Below are 26,435 nucleotides of genomic sequence, written 5' to 3' on the forward strand. Positions count from 1 at the left end.
TCAGCTGCTGCTCTTGTCAGTGCTGAGAACAATGCTGCTTCAGGCCCCCCTGATTTATAGTTTAGAGTGAAAAAGTAAGTGTGCATGTTGATCTTCTCTGGAAGCAGAAATACCGCCACTATTTAATGCGGACTCCGCTTGTTCGCCATTGGAGATGAGCTTCCGCTAACCATGCCGCTCACCTTTTCGACGTAGAAGCTTCAAGATATTAGAGCAAACTTGCAGACATGCACCCAGACCTGTATCTCCTCATTGCACAAACTGACGGCTACTGATGACAGTTTTTCACTCTGCGTGCTTTATTTGTTGCACGCCATCTGCCGCAAGTCCCAGACGACATGTGCCGCTGAGAACCGTTGTACTGAGCGCAGCCCCACTTTTGCATCATGATGCAGCAAAGTGGCGAACTACGCTCCAAACGTGTCGGTCAGCACACCTACACCTTTGCCATCATACCAAAACATTGCTGTCTTTCGAAAGGGCTCGAGCTGCGCAGATACACTTAAAGGTGACTTAGTGTACCTGTGCGCAGACTTTGCGTGTGTAGCCAACATCTTCAACTTCAATGCTTTTACACAGAATGTGGCGCTCATTGTGGACACTACCATAACCAATGGACCTGTTGCTGTTAGAGTTAGCTGGAAACTTCAATCTCGCTCAGACAGAAATCCTGGTTTTTCCGCACTGAAAGAACTGCCAGAGGTTCGGACTGGCATGCATTCCGGAATTCCTGAGGGCGTTGGATCATTGAATGTTCCAAAGTACAAATATATGCCCCTAGTTTCGGTTATGTTAAGCGTTCCTTTACTGCATGCAAACCATTGCTCAGTAAAAAAAGGCACAACACGAATTGAGAAAATGTTGAAATTATTCTTGTTAGTAATTGCTTTCACAACTTTGTGTTTAGCCAAACTGAATTTCAGATTAATTTTGTAACCATGCAACTTGCCTCATTCTGGTTTATTGAGAAAATAAAGTGAATTTCTCAAAACAGAAGTTTAATGAGCTGTGTTCCTTAATTTATCCTCAGATGCACAGGGAAGTTTTAATTATTGGAGCCTACCTAAATGACTGAATTTGGCATTTGCCTTAAAGGGCAACTCCGGCATTGTTTTAACCATAATAGAATATTGTCATTTTGAAATGGCATTGACAGTCCCATCACCGGTAGGGTGGTTCAATTTGCTTAGAAACTCGTCAATAATTTTAAATAACCAACAAACGAGGTGCCAAAACCGGAACAGGTAGTTGCTTTATATGATGCCGACGAATCGATTACGTCAGATCCTACACTACGGTAATGTAAACACACAGAACGCGTGCTAAACATACCGTAAACGTGGCGCCAACACGAAACAAGTGAGACTGACAATGTCTTCTGACGACACGGGGAGCCTTTCCAGCTCTTTCGAACTAGACAACGTAAACACACACAACGCGTGCTAAACATACCGTAAACGTGGCGCCAACACGAAACAAGTGAGACTGACAATGTCTTCTGACGACACGGGGAGCCTTTCCAGCTCTTTCGAACTAGACAACGTAAACACACAGAACGCGTGCTAAACATACCGTAAACGTGGCGCCAACACGAAACAAGTGAGACTGACAATGTCTTCTGACGACACGGGGAGCCTTTCCAGCTCTTTCGAACTAGACATCGTAAACACACAGAACGTGTGCTAAACATACCGTAAACGTGGCGCCAACACGAAACAAGTGAGACTGACAATGTCTTCTGACGACACGGGGAGCCTTTCCAGCTCTTTCGAACTAGACAACGTAAACACACAGAACGCGTGCTAAACATACCGTAAACGTGGCGCCAACACGAAACAAGTGAGACTGACAATGTCTTCTGACGACACGGGGAGCCTTTCCAGCTCTTTCGAACTAGACAACGTAAACACACAGAACGCGTGCTAAACATACCGTAAACGTGGCGCCAACACGAAACAAGTGAGACTGACAATGTCTTCTGACGACACGGGGAGCCTTTTCAGCTCTTTCGAACTGGACAACGTAAACACACAGAACGCATGCTAAACATACCGTAAACGTGGCGCCAACACGAAACAAGTGAGACTGACAATGTCTTCTGACGACACGGGGAGCCTTTCCAGCTCTTTCGAACTAGACAACGTAAACACACAGAACGCGTGCTAAACATACCGTAAACGTGGCGCCAACACGAAACAAGTGAGACTGACAATGTCTTCTGACGACACGGGGAGCCTTTCCAGCTCTTTCGAACTAGACAACGGTGATTTCAGTGACGATATGAGCGCTGAAGGATTGCCGTTTGCTTTTGACCTGCCGTCATGCGAGCAGCATGCATGCCCCAAGCTCAGCGCATTGAACTGTGGCAATACGAAGAGAAGCACCAGATATCACGTCTGTCAAAATGATGATTGCTGGCCGTCGTCTCATGAAACAATTGGCCAGCTTCGTTGTTTCTGGGCAAAGTGGCGGTGTAGTCTCTGACGTCACAAACACAGGGTGGCCAGTAAAAAGTAATACATTCGTGGGCATGAGTCAGGAACACACAACCAATGTTTAAAATACATTTTCAGAAAACCTAAATAACTTGCAGTGATATAATTTGGCACCGATAACCAGAGTGGAAAAGAGAACATACTAAAAATTTTATTAGGGTCAGTGGACATGGAAAAATGCCGGAGTTGCCCTTTAAATGACAGTTTTTGAGCCTGTTATAGGTGCCTAAAGGGCACTAAAGGTCTGTAGTCATGACCTCCTAGAGGTTAACGCAAACAGAATTCTGTACCAGCTTCATGCTGGTTGCGATATGGCAAGATTTGGCGAAGTCTATGCAATGTCCAACATACAGCTTGGCCATGTTGGCCCCAAAATGGTTGTTTGAACTACTTGTGGTCTCTTGTAATGCCGGTCGCATCACAGTTGCTCTGAGTAATATTTATATGCTCGAGTGATGCAGGCAAACTTGCGGCTACTGACATAGTGACAAGAATGTTGCAGCACGTATGTGAGTTTATTCTTGCTGCGTTGCACCTTTTCATGTTTACATACATCTTAGGACTGCAATGAAGAAAATGAGTGGCGTCTTTACCGGTTTGTGAAGAAACATTTGTGCCTGCCAGGTTATCATACGGCCACTGCTGGATACTGTGTGCCCCCCTTCTCCCCCCCCCCCCCTCGAATTCTCAAGTCTGCTTCCTTCCTCAGGTGGACCCGACTTGAAGAGCTTTGACACGTGCCTCTGCATCGAGGAGCTTGCGCACGCCTGCTCGGGGATCTGTCTCGCTTTGACGGGTACAGAGCTTGGGGTAGGCTCCCTTGCTTTATGAGCCTTTAATGCTATTGCACCACCCCTTCAATGCCTTGCTCAAGACATATCGGGGGCCTTGGCTTGGGCTCAGAAGGGGCTGTGGTTTGCAAAATGCTGCTTATAGTACATCACATGTTATAAAGGCCACGAGCATTAGATCAGATGTGATGTAAATTTGTGTTGCTTCTTTTGAATGGTGTCCAGTCGCCTTTTATCAAATGCCTGCAGATATAATATGATTGTATAAGAAGGAACCATACTAATATATATATATATATATATATATATATATATATATATAATTGTTAGAGGAGCATATCATGGGGAAAAAAACAGGTATTGCCTGTCATATCAGGAGGCAAAAATTATTTCCAGTGTTGAAGTTAAACTTGCGTGCACTACGCCAATAATCTGCCCTTGAGCTTGTTATTGTGCCTGTGTGTTGTGATCAGTGGCCTGCAATTTTTGTAATGGATGAGAATTTTATTTATTCATAGAAGAGAGATTTGAGTGAAGTATGTTTTGCTGCAGTTTTTCACTGGAAATGAGGCCCAGAACTTGCTTAAAATTTTTCAGAAAAGGGGATCAGTATTTCTTGGGACATGCACTGTACGTAGTGGTTGATAAAAGTTGTGAATCAATGAGTGGATGAAACTAGAGTTGTCCAATAGTTAACGTAGGCGGTACGTGCCTCGTCGTGGACTGTATGCCCTTCATCATTCCAGAAACCTGTCGTAATGAAGAACAGCTGACGATAAGCCTATATATGTTTCCGCTGCAGCCGAGCTGGACGCATTGCTCGCTATTGCCTCAGCCAGTGGCAATAGTCCATTTCCCGGTGCCAGTTGCCCGCTCCCTGAAGTTTCGTGTTCTGGCATTATCGGGAAGCGAGCGTTGGCCGGCGTGGGCAGTTTCGTGGCCTGCGCTCGCTACGCGCTTGTGCGCCGCGATATTTCACGACTCGCACTGTTCGTGCATCGTGCTATGGTGCTCGAATACTTCAAAAATACGTCCTTTTTTTAATTCGAACAAATTTTCGGGCCCCTTCGCATTCGAATTATCCAGATTCGACTGTAGTTTACCTAGTGTGCTTCCACGTAACAATATTTTAATCTTAATAAGGCACAGACATCAGCTGAGTGCTAGTCATTGCATATAATAACATTGTGTGATATTGTGTCTTTCAGTATGTCTCTACAATGGATAAGTGCTTTGTTGAACAAGTTTGTTTGCTCTATAGCAGAATGATATGCATATTTACACGACACTTAGTGATCACAATTTGCTTCTTAGCCAAGTTAGAAAAATTGCCATAGCACGAGCCGGCTAGATTTCTTTTATGCTTCAGAGAGTGTATTTCTTCATTTTGAACTGATATAAAACTCTCAAGCTGTGAAATCCATACTGACAGGGAAAGTTCTAGGTTCTGTAAAGACTTTGCAGTATCAATTTTTCGCTGAGCTTGTTTGGGCTGTGGTTTGGTGAGCAACACAACTGTCACATGGCTAACTCTAGTAGAAGGTGTTTAATACAAGAAGAGCTTTGTGCATACTAATAGCAAGGCTGGATTTTTGAATGGCTTGGACCATTGCTGCGCACGCTCTTTGATTGGGACCTTGGGCAGAGAGTCATTGTGGTGCTAAAGCTGGTTCCTTGCCCACTGGGTGGCAACTGGTAGCAGTGTTTGCAGGCTTGAAGCACTTGTAAAGGGCCACACAGGGTCCATAAACAAGGCACCTGCAAATAAATTTGCATGGGCTGCTTCAGTGGACTAATTCCTGCATTAACCCATGAGACTTCCATCATCGAGATTTCGCTGCAACAAAGCAGAGCACTAGACTTGGTGTGATTTCTAAATATTGCTGATGCTAAAGCTTCAGTTTTCATTAGTAGCATGCTGTGCAGTCTGTCACTACAATTTGTAGCAGTTGAAACACATGTACTGCTGGCGGGCAGGTTATCATTGCCCACTTAAGGATGGGGGCCGGTATAACGTAAAACTATTCCAATCTGTTTTTATTCCAAATGTGCCATTAGCCTTTGGTGATAGGTCAGAATGGTTCGAGCCGAGCCCATATGGGCAGAGCCCGAAGCATATCGACCTACCACGGAGGGCGGATTTTGAATAAGAAGAGATTGGAATAGTTTTACGTTACACCGGCCGTGGTGTGTGCAAAAGCTGGCACAATGTGGGCTTTCTGGCTGGCTTTTCAAGAGTTGTACAACAGTGCTTTACCAGTGACTGAAGAAAGCGCTATTGTGATTGGCTGGTGCTCTTGCTGAGGCTGCACTTGTTGCAGTTTGTAATTGTTTTTCGTGGTTGGTCAACACTTGGTGAGTGCTTATAGTCAAACAGCCCCAAATCTGCCTTAGTGTGAATTATTTGATAGCCACCATTTCCATCTGCGAACAAGGAACTTCTGCCCAATAAAAAAAATGCATAGCCTTCTTTGGGGACGTGGTTAAAAGGAAGGAAAACTTGAAATAATTCAAGTTAAATTGATTCAAGTTGCCTGCATTGCAGTATCCGGCAAACGTTGAAGGGTTCCCAGAACAATTTTGTCGTGTCTCAGATTAAGGACAGGCTCAAGCAAAGCGTTCTCATAAATTTTATTGTTTGAAAGAAAGGTGCATATGATTGCATTATTTTTAAGTCATGGCTCTTGAATCTGGTCTACCTGCTGTCCTTTGATGCACTTACTACAGTGGTAAAGTGAATGTACTTTGCTCATCTTATACAGGGTGCATTCTGTGCCCATGCCTGCTGTGCAAGGAGATGTGTTCAGGTTCACCAGCATCTTGAAGCACGTCAGCTAGGGACCAGCTGCAATTTTTCTATTCAAACACATGTGAAACATGGAAATGCCTTCTTCAGACGGCCCCCAATTTGATTAAGAATTCATATAGGTAGTGCACAAAATTTGCTGCATTTGAAAGAGCTGAATCCTATTGACTGTTGGAAGCTGAATTTTGATACAGGACCTCAAAAATGGTTGCAAAGATTGACCAAAGTCAGTAAGTGCCATAAAAATACACACTTACGGTGCAGCAACTCTGCACCAAAAAGAGCGTCACAATTCTGTATTTTGTCTAGGGCAGATGAGTTTACTGCTTGTGGGACACATGCACAAGTCACTTATACCAATATTGAAATGCCATTGCTATAACCGATAATTGTTATACTGGGTTGCAAAACAGAGGGGACAAACGTTGAAACATTTTAATTGGACAGAAACAAGTGCAGTCAAACCCACTTTCAGCGTTTTAACAATACTCGGATGTAACACTAAGCAGCCACAGCAGTGTGAACTTGAGTTGTATACTGGTAACATTAACCACCACCTACTACACTGTTCCCATGCCGCGCTTTTGGCTATAATGATGATGCGCTGAAAGGGATGCACAACCCTGGCATCTCGCCCCCTTGGAGGCTGGAAAGAGAGAGCACAGGCAGCAACTTTCTTTTGCTGAGCGCTTCATCGCTGCCACAGCAGATGCTCACACCTGGGGTGGTGGGGCTATTGCGCCAATTGCACCATTTTGATACAAACGCAAATTCCTGTGCTAAACTGCGCCAAACACAGAAAGTTGACCAAAATTGCGCCACGCTGTGCCAGAACGGTTCGGCATGTGGGCTTCAGCAGTGGCCGCGAACAGCGAGCGGATTTGTTCTTCAAAAAGGAGTGCAGTCGTTCACATTTCGTACACCACGGGATGGTGCCTCCCACACAGTTTCTTGTAATTTTCATGCTTATAACACGACTTTTTGGCACTTCCGCAAGTGCGTGCGTGCGGTCACTCCCGGCTGTCGTCGCTGCTGTCGGAATGGCCAGGACGGCTGTATTTAGAGTGTTCTAGAATACAGTTGAGTGAGCCGAGCGACGCGGCGCACCCTAGGTACATAACAATGGAATGTAGGCCGAGGGCGCTGCAAGCAAACTAGATATTAGGGAGGCAAGCGCTGCAGCGGGTTCAGCGAGCGGACATGTCTGTCCCCAGGGCAGGTATAACGTAAAACTATTCCAGTCTGTTTTTGTGCCCGTATCGGCGAGGCCCGAGTCATTTTGACATAACATGAAGGGTTAATGGTGGATTTGGAATATGAAGTCCAAGTTTCGCCCAAAAGGAGAAGCATCGATTGCGATGGTGGACTAGTAGACAGCTATACGAAGCAAGGATAGTAGGTTTATTGGCCATATAAGCTTGTAAACATTCGCTAACTCACTAAATTCAAAAGCATGGTGTCACACGCACAAGGAAACCAGAACACATCTCACTCGATGATCACTGGAACTCGCTGTCAAAACACTGGAGTGTGCAAGCGCGGCAGCGAGCGAATTGACCTTCCTGCTGCCTCTCGCTTCAATGCGAACTAAGTGGCGAAAACACTGCACACACACAGCTATCAACGCTTGCGCTCTGTCCCCATCGCAGATCACTTTCAAGATGGGGCCCGTGCCATAGTAGAATGTACTAGATTGGGGAAGTGGGTCCAACGCAGGCTGAGGCTTTGTTTTTATTGAAAAGTTGGTGGCGCCACCGTCACTTTCTCCTGAATGAGCAGTGGATACTCGGTGGCGGCAACACTGATATTATTCCTCACCGATCTATTGTAAATAAAATGGAAAAAGAGCGGCGGAAAGAATGCAAACGACGCAACAACGACTGTGCGTCGAGCAGACGATAGCTACTCAGCCAATGAGCGCTGCCGAAACAGCCGGAGCAAACTTTTATTGGCCGGAGATTCAGAATAAGGCGACAGCAGCGCCGCCACAATTTCAACGTTTTTTGCTTCACCCTCCGCGCTTGCCAAGGCGTCTGCTTGACCCACTCCTCCATTCTAGTACAGTCTAGCCATACGCAGCCACCGCCGGAGTAGAGTGCCCCTCCCCCCGGTGCCTTGCACGCAACGAAAGACGGCACGCTTCCTCCCTGCTTTCCTCTCTTGCACCCACGTCGGCTCACCCTCTCACGCTTTCACTCGCACATGCAGCATACAGCACGCGGTGACAATGTTATTGTCCGTGGACTTTATACGGAACATCACAGCAACGGCACAAATGCGCCTGGAGTGTCCATATAATTGCTATCGCAATGAAAACAGATAATAGTTTTGCGTTATACCAGCCCCAGGTTGATGGCAGCTCCCTAGGTCTGCGGTGACATATGGTGACCCAGAAATTATGTCGCCGCGTCGATTGGAACCCATAATTCGAGAACATTTTCTACTATCGTCCTGAGCATCGGCACGGGAGTTCGATCGTAGTGCCACCGATGTTTTCGGCTTTACAGGAAAGCATGCATCGTGCTGCCGCTCGACCCACTCTTCCATAGCTACAAAGCGTGCTTCTACTACGTGCTTCGCGTTGGTTTAGTGTGTGTTTCGTTGTGGTTTAGAAGTGCGACACCATATTCCATTATTCCACCAAAATGCAGATAGGCCTTCCACCAAATTCAGATCTGCACCAAAATGAAATTTATATCTGCTCCAAATAGCTCCAAAATGCAATTTTGTCTGCTTCAAACTGCTCCAAAACGCAATTTTACTTGCTCCAAAGTGACTTTGGGCAATCCCACCCCTGTCACTGGCTCAAGACGAGTTGTTCTTGTTGTTCTTCTAGTTCCCGTGACTTCTTGTTTTTGCGATTGGTCTTGTGGTGAGCCTTTTCCCGTAAGCGCCGTGACTGCTGCACTGTGCTGTATCTTGTTTGTTGGCGATCTGACTCCGGAGCCTTCTCTATGCCATGTCGGGGAGTCGACAAACCCTGCCGTAGCACTTTTGCATCTTGCAAAGTGGAGGAGTGTCATGCCCTTTCCGGACCTTCGCTCATAGGGTGAGCCTCGCGCAAACCCATCTCCACAGTGCAGACACCCGGTAGCCAGATTTCATTGCTGTTTCTGGGAACATTGTAGTACATAAGCAGTTTATTTTAACATAGAACACACAGACACATTCACCGTACGATGAATTCTGACCAACTCGCCCACCTTGCTATCCAGAAAAGTTCACAGTGCTCATTCTGATATATTGTTAAAACGTATAAGTGGGCTTGCAAATTAGGGATATATTTCAGAGTGGTGCATTAATATCTGCTCTTGATGTCGAAATGGCTATAATTTTCACAATTGATATAGCTTTTGTTGCAGAGTTATAAACTTAATGCTTCATTTTTAATGCTTTCCAATTTCTGGCTTTTGTTGGGAGTTGATGGCCTAAATAAAAAAAATGGCCACTTAGCAGTCGGTAAATGTTAACCTTTTCTATTGAATGCAGTAGGTCTTTTTAAAACTGGTTGAGCGAATGTAAAGAAAAAGGAATTCTCCGCTACCATGTATAAAAAACAGAAGGTTCCTGTTAAGGGTAGGATACTGCAGCACTGGCAATCCATGGCAAATGGCTCCGTCTAACCACCACAATGTGAGCTAATGGCGCTTGATTGGTCGCTTGCCTCATGACCTTAGCTCGCTGGTGCACAGGCATGTGTTGCATTTATTATCTGTAGTTTTAATTTTACTGGCAGACAAATAGCTGCAAAGAACTCTCTGGTTCCACTGTGTCAAAAGTGCTACAGGTGAAATCGCTCTGGGAGCTATAATGAAGGACATGATTCTTTGCAAGATTGGCAGAGGTAGGAGAAAATGTATGGAGAGGTGTGATCATCTGGGGTGTGAAATCTTTGTCCAGTTTGTTTATAAATTATCGGGCTGTGCGGTGGATGACATGAAATGTGTCTCTAGATTAGTGTAGCAGTGTCTCTCGTAAAGATACGCATGAGATCTTTCAGGGAAGGTGATGCTTTTCTTTCTTGCATTTATTCAGCAAACGCCAGTCATCATTGCTGGCAGTGAAGAGCAGAAGAAAAAGTACCTTGGTCGCCTCATGGAGGAACCGCTGCTTGCAGTGAGTACCACCCTTTTCTATGTGTGTACATCGGAGCAAAATTTTGTCTTTCTCTCTGATCGTGTGCATCAAAACGCCACAACTGAGAGTTGTCTCATTCCTCCCCCAAATTAATTTTAAAGACTGGCACACACACTCCTTCTCAAGGATGATTTTGGTTAGACAGCCTGTTGTGACATCCGCAGCATAGGAACAGCCACAAGGCTGACATCTTGCAAAGCTGTCTTTCAGTGGGCAGCAGTGTTCGGCAAGGTTTAGAAGCCGTTGTAGGTGTTTGCTACTGATGTTCCCGGTGGCACAGTCCTACAACATTACTGGACTCACTCAGATCCACTTGGGTTCCTGAGCAGGGTGTACTGGACTCACTCGCACAGATTCACAAGCTGGTCCGAGTCTAAAGCCAACTCGGAAGTTCGCAACCTATGAGGTTGCACCCACTCACATTCATACCCACGGGCGCTCACACTCATCGACAGTAACTGCCTCACCATCATTCTCTCAAACGATTTCTCCTTGTGACATAAATGCCAATGTGCCCATGAGTGGGTATGCCAACTTTTGACTCACTGAAGACGCAGGTCTAAAGAGCATTCAATACAAGCCAGCTGGAAAGTTGTAGACCTTAGCTAAAGCTCACAAAGAGGAAGGAAGGGGAGCACACCGGAGGCCGTGTTTGATTGCCAATAACTTTGCTTCTGCTCAGCGCATTGAAGTACTTTTTGAGGCAAAGTATTTCTGAAATAGCCTATTTTCCCTTCAGATGTATTCCTCCACTTGGATAAAATGTGGTTCAGAGCCCCTTTAAGTTTTCCTGTATGGCATGGAATCCAAGAGCGGTGCCCATTGGAAGCAGCGATGAGGCTCAATGCGAGCTCGTGCCCAACAAATCAAATTTTGCAATGTAAGCCTCTCTTTGTGAGCTTTAGCTAAGGTCTACAACTTTCCAGCTGGCTTGTATTGAATGCTCTTTACACCTGCGTCTTCAGTGAGTCGTAAGTTGGCATACCCACTCATGGGCACATTGGCATTTATGTCACAAGGAGAAATCGTTTCAGCGAATGATGGTGAGGCAGTTACTGTCGATGAGTGTGAGCGCCCGAGGGTATGAATGTGAGTGGGTACAACCTCATAGGTTGCGAACTTCCGAGTTGGCTTTAGACTCGGACCAGCTTGTGAATCTGTGCGAGTGAGTCCAGTACACCCTGCTCAGGAACACAAGTGGATCTGAGTGAGTCCAGTAATGTTGTAGGACTGTGTCACAGATTTGGGCTGCGGAACACAGTTAAATATGACAGCTTTGGGACCACCAACGTTTGTGCCAAAAGAGCATGTCGTTGTCCTCAGTGAGTGCACTGTTCACGTGTCGTGCAGGTGAAACACGAAAAAGCATTCTCATTTTATGTTTGGTTCCATAAGATTACGAAACAAATCTTACCCGTCCTCAATGACCGCACTTAATTTGGGCCGCTGTTGCTTTGTTGTAGTAAAATGTGTGGTTGTGCTTGTTTCCAGGCGTACTGCGTGACTGAGCCCAGTGCAGGTTCTGATGTGGCCAGCATTAAGACACGGGCTGAGAGAAAGGGCGACAAGTGGGTCATCAATGGGCAGAAGATGTGGATCACAAATGGGGGTGTTGCCAACTGGTAAGTGGGCAACTAAAGGCATTTTAATTGTGATTACTTACACTCGAACCAGGAGAGGCTTCAGGAAGGGTATTCTACGATGGATCATAGCCATGTGAGAAATCTGCACTGTACCTCTCCATATGGCTTTCATAGATTACGAAAAGGCATACCAGCAGTCATGGAGGCATTGCGTAATCAAGGAGTACAGGAGGCATACGTGAATATCTTGGCAAATATCTACAAGGATTTCACAGCTACCTTGGTTCTCCACAAGAAAAGTAGAAAGTTACCTATCAAGAGAGGGGTCGGGCAAGGAGACACAATCTCTCCCATGCTATTCACTGCATGCTTAAAAGTATTCAAGCTCTTAGACTAGGAAGGCTAATCAACAGCGAATATCTTAACAACCATCAGTTTGCAGATGACATTGTCTTGTTCAGCAACAATGGGGATGAATTACAACAATGATGGAGGACCTTAACCGAGAAAGTGTAAGAGTGGGGATGATGACTACATCGTTACAATAGCAGAAGGACAAAGATAATGTTCAATAGCCTGGCAAGGGAACAAGAATTCAGGATTGCCAGTCAGCCTTTAGAGTCTGTAAACGAGTATGGTTATCTAGGCCAATTACTGACAGGGGACCCTGATCGTGAGAAGGAAATTTACACAAGAATGAAATTGGGTTCAGGCATTGCCAAATCCTGAATGGGAGCTTACCACTGTCATTAAAAAGAAAGGTTTACAATCACTGCATTCTACCGGTGCTACCATATGGGGCAGGAACTTGGAGGTTAACAAAGAAGCTCGAGAACAAGTAAAGGACCGTGCAGAGGGCAATGAAACAAAAAGTTTGATGCGTAATGTTAAAGAGACAGGAAGAGAGCGGTGTGGACCAGAAAGCAAATGGGGATAGCCAATGTTCTAGTTGACATGAACAGAAAAAAATTGAGCTGGGCAGGACATGTAATGTGCAGGGCAGATTCGTGGGCAGAACCAGTGGACCATTAGAGCAATGCGCCAGTAATTAGAGCTACAGAATGGGTGCCAAGGAAATGGAAGCGCTGTCGAGGACGACAGAAAATTAGGTGAGGTTATGAAATTGAAAATTTTAGGCACAACTTGCCATCAGCTACTACAAGACCTCGATAATTAGAGATCGCTGGGAGAGGCATTTGTCCTGCAGTGGGCATAAAAATAGGCTGATGATGATGATGACACGTGAACCTCACTATAACAAAGTTGAATGGGGAGCAGATATCACTTCATTATTTGCACAACTGCTGGGGGCATGCAAACTAAGTCTGTTCTGGTCTGAGCAGCACGTGTCGCACCGACTATCCAGGTCGTTCTCACGTGGCTCCTGCTATGCGAACGAGGGAGACCAGCGAACCTTGGCTTGGCTGGCTCATGGCCTCCAAGATTGTGCCGGTTTCAGAGGCCAGACCAGTGATAGAGAGAAGTGTATGCGCCGATCCTTGACACCGCTCCGCAGAGCAGCGCTAGTCGTGGGCAAATAGCGGCTTATCATCGCACTTATCTCTCTACTGCAGCAGCACGTCATGCAGACCGGACCCAGCTAGGCGTGGCATTCGAGATAGTATGATGCACTCTTGGAGGTTGCGCCTAGTATGCTTCTCAACGTGTGCTCTCCAATTGTCATTAGACAGCACATGTTGTGGGGAAAATGCCTGAAGTAAGCGTGTCCACGTCCGGTGCCCTCCGTGTCCGGAAAGTCTTGGCTTCATTGGACCGCAGTTGGCAAGCCAATGTGCGGATCCCACGGGATGGTCCAGTTCCTTATTTGCAGTGGTGCATAGCATGTTGTTCTCGTGCCTTGTATCAGCACAGCAACAAGTTTAGGGGTCAACAGAATCCACAGGAGATTTTTTGCTGGCCTGTCCGAGGCACCCTGCTTGCATTTCTTTCGCCTAGACCTGATCGCCTTTTTTTTTTCACCGATATCTGTTTGTATGCTTGTAACGAGTATAAGATATAAAGAAGCTATTTTCGTGTCCAATGCATTATAGCGAGGTTGGACTGTATTTATTTGTTTATTTATATACATACTGCAGGACCAATAAGAGCCCAAGGGGCCCAAGTTGCATACAAAAATGAAAAGTAAAGATACATAAATGTAAAACCTATAGGACAGTAGGTTTTAACATTGACACAACTCCACAAGAAGGTATAATTCATCTTAAGAACATTGCAAAAAACACATGCGCAAGAAAGAAGACGACAGGACGGGCGCTGACTCACACGCAACAATTTTATAAGGTGTGTATTAGAAACCTACAACGAATTTAGCCACATATTTGGTCAGTATCATCAACGCTACATAGATGTGTTGTAGGTAAGTTGTTCTTCGGTTGCTGTATGTGGAAAAAAAAGAATAGGTTAGTTCTGGTGAGATTAGGTATTTAAGATTCAGCGTGTCGATGCCTTGTTCGGTGTGCTAAAAGTGGTTTTAAATAAGGGTGTGGACTAAGAGAAAAACAATTAATTTTCATCAAGAAACAAACATTTCTGTAGGTGAATTTTTCTTTGTAACTGCAATATTTGAATGTTGTGTGTCTGCATTAAACTACTTAGGGAGTCAATCGGTTCAGTGGTATTTGGAAAAAAAGAAATGAGTCTTACCACTTTGCGCTGTATCATTTCCAACGCGCCAGTGTTAGTTTTTGTGTCTCATACTATACAATGAATATTCCAATTTCGGTTGGATGAGTGAGTAATAAGCTGAGTGTCAGGTGGAGCCTGTGTTTTGTCTCGGCTCCTCTTTTCATTTTTCTTGCATTCTGGGTCATGTCTTTGTCTAAATTGCAACTAGCCCAGCTCTTTGTCTTAAATGCCTAGGTATTGATTACCTTCAGTTACAAACTCGGACGCAGTGCCGTAGGACAGGGTTCGACGGAACACTGTCTGGCGGGGGATATGCATTTTCTTGTTGACAGCAAACAAACACTTGCCAAGGCTTGAATAAAAAATGAATAAATAAACGGTTTTTATGACTTTTCGAGACCCCTACGGGTCTCTTGTTCACATAAAGGCGAGACCAGTTGGGCCGTGCGTTATATACGTAGTAGATGGCACAACGATCTGGTGTATATAGCCGGTAGATGTCCAATTAAGTGGCGTCGACTGCATTAATGATTTCTAAAAAAGGCAGTTTTTCCACTTCGATGACAGTTGCAGAATTCCAATCATTGTTGTGACCCGTGTTCAGCTAGCGCGTTGGCGGTGGTGTGTCCCTTAGCTACGTCATTTTGTTGCTGCTTGATACGCTGTTTGAAGTTGCCTGTTTCTTCGATGTACGAAGCGTGGCAGTCTTGACAAGTTATCCTATATATCACTCCAGGGTGGCGTTCAGATTCCAATGGGTCTTTCACGCGGACCAGTTGGCTTCTTAATTTGTATGAGGGCACATGTGTGACTTGTACATCATAATTCTTAAACATTCTTGCGTTTTGCTTAGGCTGGAAGCATAGGGAATGGGGGAAATTTTCATACGATGAGTCGGTTTGGTTCCGGGAGGCTCTGTGGAACGGCATTTCTGCTGATGTAGTTGTTGGCGAGGGTAGCCGTTACTTGTGGGATGAGGTTTTACTTTTTTAGATTCCCGCCTCTGCGCGGATTCGTCTGAGCAAAGACAGAACATACGCTTGAACAAGGAAGCCGCCACAGAGTGTTTGTGGCCCATGGGATGCATGGAGGCAAAGTTAGGTACTTGCCGGAATGTGTGGGCAACCTATGCACGGTTGTAGAGCAGCCGCCAGAAGAGTGTTGTACAAGGACGTCGAGGAAGGCAGTTTCTTTCTTCTTTAACAGTGAATTCGTTCAATAGAGTTCAGGTGGTCTAGCAACGATTGCACTCCTGAGCTGTGGATCCCGCAGAAACAGTCATCTGCATAACGAAGGAAAGTTTTTGGAGGCCACTCAAAGGTAGCCAAAGCTTTGCTCTCGATGACTATCAAGGCCAGATGTCACAGGAACCTTCAAGCGGCCTCCAAAAACTTTCCTTTTTTACCTCCCTCACAAAGCCCCAAAACTTTTTCAGCGCAGTCTGCATCAAGTTTGGCAGTGTGGAATGAAAATACCATTCTTTTGCATGCCTCACTGTCTGGTTTAGTTAAAGCTGAATGTTTTGAATAATGCAATGAGAGACACCCTGTCATCGTCAGCGCTTTTCTTTGAAGATGCTAGGCTTCTGGCATCATCTCGAGAGTTTCTTTAACATTTTCTTTGTTGTATTGGGACCATATCAAAATGAATTCTAAAGTGCAATTTTTTTACTTGGGAAATAGATTTATCAGTGGACATAAATACAGCATGATGGTCACCGCCTTGGGCTTGAGTTTGCAGCTACGAGATGGCACCTTGCAACAAGTACATTGTGACGTCACAGTACCTTTATTGAGCCCGAGAGACAACACGGCGTCCACAACCGGCATAAACAGCCTTCGGCACAGGCCACGTTGATGATGCGCCCACACGCGCGATGAAGGGCATGATGATGATAGATGATGAACAAGTGCACAATAAATGCCCACAGTATTGTAACGGATGGGATGGATTTATTTACAAGAATGATGGATGGTTAGCGTAGCACAAGGGACAGGACGGCCATCCAAGCCCAACAGGCAGCGGCCAGCTCCTCGCGCATACTTCTACTTCCTCTTTCTTCGGCTGCGCCATGCAGCGTGACAATTTCTCCGGGGGCAGACGAAGCTCGCCGAGCGAGTTACACAGCAGCGTGACAATTTCTCCGGGGGCAGACGAAGTTCTCTGAGCGAGTTACATAGCCCGATAGTGGTGCAGTTTGAGTCGGGCGACGTGCACGACTTGCGTGTTACGTGACCGCCGGTTGTGCGAAGTCACTCTCGCGATGACGTAGGTCACGTCATTCAGTCGTTTCAGTATGACGTATGGGCCAGTGTATCGAGACAGAAACTTCGTGCAAAGCCCCTTTTTCCGCACAGGTGTCCAAAGCCAAACAAAGTCCCCAGGAGCATATGTGATGAGCACATGTCGAGCGTCATAACAAGTCTTGGCACGATCTTGAGAGGAGAGAGTCCTGAGGCGGGCCAGTCGACGCACTTCTTCGGCATGGCATAAAGTCGGGGCTAATGAGTAGTCATCATGTGGGGACCAGGGAAGGATGGTGTCGATAAAGCTTTGGGGGTTGCGAGCATAGAGAAGAAAGAAAGGTGCATGCCGGTGACTTCGTGCTTGGCAGTATTGTAAGTGTACGTAACAAATAGTAAGATTGAATCCCAGTTTTTGTGATCGGTGGAGACACATGGCAAGCATGTTGGTCAGCGTACGATTTGTGCGCTCAGTGAGTTCGTTAGTTTGCGGGTCGTAAGGGGTCGAATGCCGGTAATCAAATCCACAAAGACGTAGCAGTTCTTCAACAACGTCTGCCGTAAACTGCCGTCCATGATCACTAATCACAACGCCTGGAGCACCATGGCGGAGAATGACGGAGTACAGCAGGAACGATGAAACATCTGCTGCTGTAGCCGAAGCGAGCGCCGCCGTCTCAGTGTACCGGGTCAAATAGTCCACACACACAATAATCCAGCGACGACCGGAAGTAGACTTGGGGAAGGGACCTAGCAAGTCGACACCAACTTTTCAAATGGCACGGTCGGCGGTTTAACTGGCTGCAAGGCACCCGCAGGAGGCATCGTTGGCTGCTTATGGCGTTGGCAAATGGCACAGCTGAAAACGTACTGCTTTACCGTCTTCCAGAGCTTGGGCCAATAGAAACGCTGGCGCAGTCGGTGAAGTGTCCGAGCAAAGCCAAGGTGGCCTGACGGGATGTCATCGTGCATGGCGTGAAGTATCTGGGGAACCACGAGCAGAAGTGGAGCGCCTTCAGCAGAATAATTCTTCTTATACAATAAATCCTCAAAAATAATGAAAGGTGAGCCGCTTGCAGGTGACCGAACGGCGTCAAGAATAGCTCTAATAGAAGGGTCATACTGTTGCTCACGCTTGAAGGCGGTGGCATGAGGGAACTCGGCGGAGATGGCAAGGAGGTATTCATCTAAGTCATCATCCGTATCTCGCGTGCTTGCTGACGGAAGGCGAGATAAACAGTCAGCATCGGTGTGACAGCGACCACTCTTGTAAGTGATCGAAAAGTCGTATTCTTGAAGCTGTAATGACCGCCGAGCTAATTGGCTAGATGGATCGCGTAGTCCAACCAACCAGCAAAGAGAATGGTGGTCTGTCACTATCGTGAAGTGGCGGCCGTACAAGTATGGTCGAAACTTGTAGGTGGCGAAGACTACCGCGAGGCACTCCATTTCTGTTACGGTGTAATTCCGCTCAGCTTTGGTAAGAGTACGGCTTGCGTAGGCGATGACTTGTTGGCGTCCGCTATGTATCTGTACGAGTACAGCTCCAACACCCAGACCACTAGCATTGGTGTGAAGCTCAGTTGGGGCCTCTGGGTCAAAGTGTTGCAAAATTGGAGCTGAGGTGCGCAGAAATTTTAGTTGACGGAATGCAGACTCACATTCAGTAGTCTATCAAAACGGTGAGTCCTTGTGAAGGAGTGACGTGAGCGGATGAGCTAGGCGTGCAAAGTCCTTAATGAAACGGCGAAAGTATGAACGTAGTCCCAGGAAGCTGTGGAGGTCTTTCACCGTCTTCGGCTGGTTGAAGCCACAAACGGCCGCAAGCTTCTGGAGGTCTGGACGGATGCCTTCTTTGTCGACGAGGAAACCCAAAACAAGCGTTTGACGTTCGCCAAAGTGGCACTTTTTGGAGTTTAGTATCAGTCCAGCCCGCTGTATGCAGTCAAGCACAACTTCGAGTCGTTGGTTCTGCTCCTGAAATGTCTTGCCGTAAATGACACGTCGTCCAGGTAACGCATACAGATTTCCCATCGAAGTCCCCGCAGAAGGGTGTCCATGAATCGCTCGAATGTTGCCGGAGCATTACACAAACCGAAAGGCATTACGTTAAACTCGAAGAGTCCGTCCGGCGTTACGGAGGCAGTCTTCTCCTTGTCTGGCGGGTGCATCCGTATTTACCAGTAGCCTGAGCACAGATTGACAGAGGAGAAGTACGAGGCAGAATGTAAACAATCAATGGCGTCATCTATACGTGGCAGAGGGTACACATCCTTCTTCGTTACTGCGCCATGCAGCGTGACAATTTCTCCGAGGGCAGACGAAGCTCGCCGAGCGAGTTACACAGTAGCATGACAATATATTTAACAGGCAGACAGCAATAAAGAACGCCCTGAACATGGTGTCAAAAGTGCGAGCGAATTAACGTGACCGTTATGAATGCGGCAGCTGGTGCAGACGCCAGGGATACAGTGGAACCTTGTTGATACAATTTTCGCGGGAACCAGAAAATAAAACGCATCATACAAAAATCGTATCCTCCAAAGCGAGCCCAAAAACGTAAGAAAAAAGGCTAAACTTGGTGACAAATTCGCTAGCAAAGGTTCCTGTGGCGTCGAGTGATACTGCTCCACATAACACATGCATTATGCGGAGCAGTATCACTGGACATCACGCAAACTTCAGCGAACACACTTTTATTAACCTTTTAACTGCCACTACTGAGATAACTCTTTGAAACCACCCACGCGCACCCGCTGCTACTCCCGAGTATACTCGTGCTGCTTTTTAAACTCACTCCCGGCCACTCCCGAGACAACTCGTGCAAAGAAAAAAAAAATGGATGGATGGATGGATGGATGAGGCTGAACCCTTTAAACCGGGCGGTGGCATACGCCACCTAGCCATGACTATTAACATATTTTGTACTTTGTGGTGGGTGAAATTTCACCCCTGCCTTGATTTTATCCACCAATCAGATAACCTCTGTTTGGTTATTTCTACCCGCTTAAAGTCTATTTTGCCTTCACTGTCCCTAAAACCCAATGCTTTGAAAAAATCAGCCCCGTTGCCTTGCACTGTAGGGTTAAGCCCTTTACAGAAAAGTATGAGGTGTTCAGCCGTTTCCTCTTCTTCTCCACACTCACAGCACAACGTGTCTATAGAGGCTAGAAGGGTTCTGCTAGTGTCGTGAAGGCACGAGCCGAGGTGAAATACTCTGCTATGCTCCGACAGATGGCGCTGGCGCTCGCTGGCGGGTTGCGCTTGCGAGCTCCGGCGCGCTCTGCAGCTGCCAGCAGGCACTCCCAAGTGACCGGTGCTTTCCGCACGTCGCTACTCTTCACAAGGGAATGCTCGTTCAGAAAACAGGCATGCAATAATCTGAGGTCTCGACAACCTTCCAAAATTAGCGAGCATGCTTACCGCGACGAATGATGAAATAAATCTTTGGTTTGGGCGAGTGGGCCCATACCTCATACGGCAGCCAACTGAGATTAAGAGATACAGAAACAAGACGGTGCGCTTGTGATGTGTATCTTGTCTTCTTCGTCCCTGCTGTGCTGCCGTTTTAATCAGAGTGATGAAAGCTACTCAAGCAGCCGCAATAAAACGGAGTCTTACGGGAGAAGCGGCACCGAACAGCCCACAAATGTGAGGAGAGGAAATTGAATGCAATCTGTTCGTCTCGTGCACATACTTTATTGCATGTATGCAGCTTTACAAAATTGCACACTATGGCCTACAAAAACACTGTATGATGAGCCCTTTGAAAATGTATATGTTAGAATTTTTTTTTTTTTTTTTTATTGTACCACGAAGGAATATATATGTACAAAAGCAAAAGCATTTTCGCGAGACAGTGTCGTTCTACTGGCTTCGCCTCACTTTCAAGAGCTTCTGCTTTTCTTTTTGTATGTTTGGTTCCATGTTCTTTGCTTTTGTAAAGAACAGTGCAGGCGAGTGTTTCGACGGCTTCAGCTGGGTCGTTATTCGCTGGTGGGGTATCGCTGTTGTCCAGGTTTCTTTCTGCTCTCTTTTCGGAAGTTGCTTCGTGAAATAAGATGGTGCGTCCGGAAAAATTGTAGGGATGGCGTCTTCAGAAAGCGTCGGACGTTCGCGGTCGAGCTCAACAGTCTGGCCATTGATTACGTGCTTGAACGTTCTTTGAACGAATCGCTCGTCGAAGTGGCGAGAGCACACTAGACAGGTTTCACTAAGCACTTTCACTAAGCGTTTCACTAAGCCCTCACTCTCTTGATGCTCCCAGCCCATTTCTTCAAGCGCACAGGGTCGGATGGAGTGCGGAACAATGACACCTTTTCTGTAGATGACTTGTAACTGCCCCTACAAAGGGGGAACAAAACACGTCCTCTCTCTCTCTCCCTCTCTCTCTCTTTTTTTTTTTTTTTTTGAAAGCATAGTTACAGAAGTTCAGCACATTGCAGCGCATCAGGTCATCGCACTACGTTGTCAACATAAAGAAAGGCAGGCACACGGTAAACTCTGTCGCCGCACGTGCTACGCAAAACTGTCGACGACTTGTGCCTGCGCATAGGTCTGCGTTTCTTCGGCTCCATGCGTGACCCGCCACCGGAGCGTAGCGCCCTCTTCGAACTACGCCGCCAACATCCAAACTGATTTCTCCTGCGCTTTGGGAAAGAGCGCCCGCTCCTGACACTAGGAGAACCCTTCTAGCCTCTATAACGTGTCTATACCTTGGTACTTGACTCGGTACATCTTAGTCCGCAATACTCCCGTCCTGGCTTCAAACAACAAAGAGCTTCCCCTAGAATTATCGTAGATATTTTCTTTGGCAATTTCTTGCTTGAAAGTTCGGTATGTTCCCAGTGCTGATTTCGTCTGCATCCCTGTTTTCCACAGACCCCTCTCTGTTTCCTTAACCTTTTTCTTAACCGCTGTTTCCTGGTTTGCACCCCTCCTGCAGTGCAAATATTTGATTGACAGTTTTCTGGTCAGCGTTCATGTACGCTCAAAAATACGTTCATGTCCCGCCATCTATGGAGAGGTAACCTAAACACACAGAACTTCAGGGAGGAGGGCGGCAGAGAAGCGAATTTGGCCTTGGCTACGTCGTCGCTTTGGTGGCTCCTCCCGCCCTCCTTCTCAACTCCCTCGTAGCTCCCCCACCTTCGACTGTCACCGTGCGCACCCGCCGGCCCGGCGCCAGCTTAGCTCCCTGAAGTTTCGTTTTCTGCCATTATCGGGAAGTTGGGCGGACTGGGCCTCCGCCGTTGCTTCTCTCTGTGCTTCTCTTTTCACATGTCTGTGGAGTATCATGGTGCATTACTACCATGAAATTTCTACTGAACCAACATGAAAAAAAAAAAATACCCGGCAGGGGGTGAGGTGCAGTCGGAAAAAAACCCGGCAGTGAAAGGGTTAAGCAATTTTAATATAGCTCCTCATTTCTCGCTGAACTTTCTTTTTTTCCAAGTCTGTAAACAAGTTCTCTTGAAAGTTAAAAAACGAAGCTGCCGTTTCCTTCGATACCCAAGGACCGCGCGATATCGTCGGCCTTCTCCTGTAAAACTCTGCCGTAGATGTTAACACCTGCCGCTCTCGTTTCCTTAAACCTTTCAGTTGTCCATGCTGCGCATTTTTTATTTGCTTTACGCTGGCACCGAAGACTTGCACATTTCTGCGAATTTTTTCATGCTTGCCGATGATGATGCTCGGCGTTAAAACCGGCAAACCAAGTTCGCTTGCCAGATCCACACCCTTCCTCTTTGAGTTTTCTTCGAACTTGTAGATGATATCGAGTTTTTCTTTAAAAGTCAGCGCCTTGCGTTTCCTTGACATAGCTGTGGAGGTCACGGCACCACAGGGCCAAGAATTCCGAAACACAGCAGCACCGTAGAAGCACCGCTGACACGAGCAGCCGATACGACGAGCTTGAAAATAGTGGTCGGCAGGGTGCACCAGTTTCATTGGTCTGCTTCGCTCGCGGCTCGTTTACCGCCGGGGTGTGCTAAAGGTTTAATCGGTCCAGGACCGATCCCTCCCACGGCACGAAAAACCCGCTTCGCGGCAGCTTTAGTGGCGTGCAACGCGCGTTTTTCCGCTAGTGTCGCCGGCCCTTAACAGGTTGTTCGTGGGTGGTTGAAATGTAATTTAATCTAGTGGACTTGAATATAAAGCTACTCCGAAATACCAGTTTGCAGTCGTATCATCTAATTTCAGGCAGAGACGCGATCGTATCAACGAAAATACATTGCACATTGCTCGGGAAAAGAAAAAAAAAACAACGTATCATCCCGAAAAATATATTACGCAGAATCGTATCGTGAGGTTCCACTGTACTAAGATCAACATCCTGTGTGTCGGAATGCCCAGACTCCAGCTCCCGCCACCGTTTACAGTGGAATCTCGATGATACGATCACGGCTAATACGAATTTCCGGATGATACGAATTTTTCTGAGGTCCCGGCCGAGCCCCATTACTTTGCAACGCGTTAGAGAACGGTTGTTACTAATCAATTTTCGACCCGCGTCGGTTGATACGAATAAACGCCGCCCCACCGACGGCCGCGAAAGAGAACAGCGAGCAGTCACGTGCGTTTTCCCTTTCTCTTTTGGTGCGGAGGTGCGGACGCGGCGCCGGACAGCGCGGAAGCCGCGACTGGGCGCCAAGAGTTTGAAGCGGCGGCGCTTTTGTTGCTTTTGTGCTTTTCCTTTTGTCTCTTCGCTCGCTGCGGCGGCCGCTCTTCCCCACGCGCGGCCGCCGCGGTCTATCGCTTCAACGGAAACAGAGCGGCGTAAGCACGGCGCATACAAATGTCAGAGCCGTGTGGAGATCGCTTTCAAGATACGGTGCGGGCGACAACACCAACAGCCGTCACAGGCGCAAAGTAGAAGAACGCATTTGTTGGCAGAGTAAAAGCCCTCCCCCCCCCCCAACTCCCTCCCTCCCGCGCTACCTTCCCGCTTTGCTCCTTTCGCGTGGGAGATTGCGTCGCCAGTTACCCTTGCGCTTGGTTGCAAGATACGTATTTGGTGACGTAGCACAGCGTCGCCACGCCCGCCTCCCCCTCCCTCCCTTATTACCCACGGCCTCTCGCGCCACGGAAGTCGCGTTTTCTCTCCGCTGTGCGTTCGCTCTCCGTGAAGGCGCGCATCCCCCGCGCACTTTTACTGGCACATACGGCGCGCAGTGACGATTTTATCGCCCTTGGACTCATGCTCCACGTCTCATGCTCCTCCTCCGCATCGCCCTCGTTGATCTCCTCTCCCATCGGTGGGCGCACCTCGTTGAGAAGCGTGCTCGCTACCGCCCTTGTCGGCGAGATTTTACCGCGGAAGCCGCATTATAACCAGTATTTCGTCGCACGCGACTGCACTGTAAGTGGTATGCGTATACATGGAGTTCTATGGGAGGGTAAACGGGAGCCGGAAAAGGCCGCATTGTAGCCAGTTCTTCACTATAAACGGTTACGTTATAAGTGATCTATACTGTAAATGCTTTTGACGTGCATGTGCCTGAGTGAGTTCACCTCTGATTCTTTAATTTAGCTAGTTTTAATTGTGTTTCGATGATACGAATTTTGGCTAATACGAATATTTTTCGTGACCCCGTGAGATTCGTATCATCGAGGTTCCACTGTACCTTCACAAGCCCTGGGAAGTGGCCGACATGGCTAGCGACGTACGAGCCTTCACCGCCGGTTTCAACACATCCACGTATGAGGTGCAAGGGCGCACACTTTTGTATTGTATGGGGCCTCAAGCATGCAGCACCTTGTCGTCACTGGGAACGTCAGCTCCGGAAACCCTCTCGTTTGCTGATGTCAGGGCTAAGCTAGTGTCGCATTTATTGCACCCAGTCAACGAAATTTATGAAAGCCGCCGATTTCATCGCCGAATGCAACAGCAAGGGGAGCCAGTCGATGAATTTTTTACGCCGCTTCGTAATCTTGTCAAGCGTTGTGGGTACAAAAACTGCGATTTTAAAGACCGCCTTGTTAGTGACAAGTTCGTTGGGGGATTGCGGGACGAAAAGCTATCTGACCAGTTGTGCCGATGTACGAAACTTTTCGCCAAATAAGTGCTGTGCCAAACGCGTGTGCACGAGGAAGCCAAGAAAGACCATCTCAACACGCAAGCTTCCGCGAGAGTGCAGCTTTCTACAGCTTAAACGTCGACGCGGAAAATTGCAAGAAGATAGCGCCAGGCACATTGCCATGCTGTGGCAAGTGAACGCAGCCAACTCAATCAACTTGTGGTTACTGCGGCCGCTGTCTCCACCCAAGGAACGAATGCCCTGCTCGTAAGGCTACGTGCAATTTCTGCAAGAATCAAGGTCACTTTGCTGACGTTTGAAAGGCCAAGAAGCGGAAAGAGCTGTTGGGTTCTGTCGAACTTCATGCACTTGGTACGCTTCGGGCAAGGTACACTGACGTACGCTTGAATGGCTGCCTTGCACAGTTCAAAATAGACTCGGGAGAAGAAGTAATGGTAGTTTCGCCTTCTTTTCCGGGATTGCCTGTCGTGTTGAATGAAGTGGAAGCCGAGGTATCCGGTCCTGCAAATCTAAGGTTGCACATGCTGGGAGCTTTCATTGCCACTTTTGAGTGGCCTATCAGAGGGTGACTGTGCAGACACTATGTTGTCAAGAATCAGACGACACATCTGGGACTACCGGCAATTGAAAACTTGGGCGCCGTTAAATTCTTGAACTTGATCAAGAGCATTCCGTCAACTTGGGCCAAAGTGTATCGTGGACTGGGGGAGGTGCAAGAGGAATTCCACATCCACCTTTCTCTGGATGCTCGTCTCTTTTCACTGAGTGTTTCAAGACGAATACCCCTTCCTTTGCTCGAGCATGTGAAGAAGGAACTGGAAGACATGGAAACCCAAGGGATCATCCGAAAAGTCGACACGCCAACTGCATACTGTTCGGGTTGTCGTTGTGCCGAACCCATCAGGCGGGTACAGGCTCTGTGTCGGCTTGACAAAGCTTAACAAGGTCATCCTGCGGGAAGACTACATTCTGCCAACAGTTGAAGTCATGTTAGGCCAGCTTGGTGGGGCACGAGTCTTTTCCAAGCTCGATGCAAGATCCAGCTTCCACCAAATAAAACTAAGTCGTGAAAGCGAATAACTTACAAGGTTCATCGCTCCTTTTGGCCGCTATTGCTACAGATGTCTTCCCTTGGGCATCGTGACAGCGCCTGAATATTTTTAACGCTTCATGTCACGACTACTCGAAGGCACTACCGGAGTCGCCAATATGATAGGTGATACACTAGTCTTCAGTCGGGAACACCAAGAGCTTGACCAATGCCTAGCTCGCCTGGCTCGCCTACATCAAGTAGGCATCTTTCTCAACGAAAAGAAATGCCTGTTCCGAGTGTCTTTAGTCAAGTTCCTGGGAGTTGTCGGGAACGCACATGGAATTTCACCGGATCCAGATAAGGTCAAGGCTACCGCCAGTCGATGCCAACTCCCACACCGGAAAGGCCGCGGAAACGCCTGGGAATGGACCTGTTTCAGTTTAATGGACGCGACTATGTCCTGATTATCGATTACTACTCCAAGTTCCCTGAAATAGTCACGCTGGGGACTACGTTAGCACCGGCGGTCATTGCTGCGGTGAAGAGTTGTTTTGCCTGCTTCGGGATTCCAGATGCTGTGTGGACAGACAATGGACCTCATTTCGCCTCCAAAGATTTCGCCGAGTTCGCTCGTTCTTACAGATTCCGCCATGGGACAAGCA

At 47.3% G+C, this 26,435-nt stretch overlaps 1 protein-coding gene across 3 annotated transcripts in view; it reads left to right on the plus strand.

The window, feature by feature from the left end:
* LOC119437611 (probable medium-chain specific acyl-CoA dehydrogenase, mitochondrial) overlaps positions 1 to 26,435 on the plus strand; it is a 241,958-nt gene that overhangs the window by 107,811 nt on the left and 107,712 nt on the right. For 2 of the 3 annotated variants that reach the window (XM_049660744.1, XM_037704609.2), the window contains exons 5-7: positions 3,205 to 3,305; positions 10,128 to 10,208; positions 11,721 to 11,851. In XM_049660744.1, coding sequence (XP_049516701.1) covers positions 3,205 to 3,305; positions 10,128 to 10,208; positions 11,721 to 11,851 — 313 coding nt within the window. The remainder of the gene's footprint in view (positions 1 to 3,204; positions 3,306 to 10,127; positions 10,209 to 11,720; positions 11,852 to 26,435) is intronic. The other variant, XM_037704610.2, reaches the window with a different exon arrangement.

Source organism: Dermacentor silvarum, chromosome 1 (genome assembly GCF_013339745.2).
Source record: "Dermacentor silvarum isolate Dsil-2018 chromosome 1, BIME_Dsil_1.4, whole genome shotgun sequence".
Taxonomy (NCBI): Eukaryota; Metazoa; Arthropoda; class Arachnida; order Ixodida; family Ixodidae; genus Dermacentor; species Dermacentor silvarum.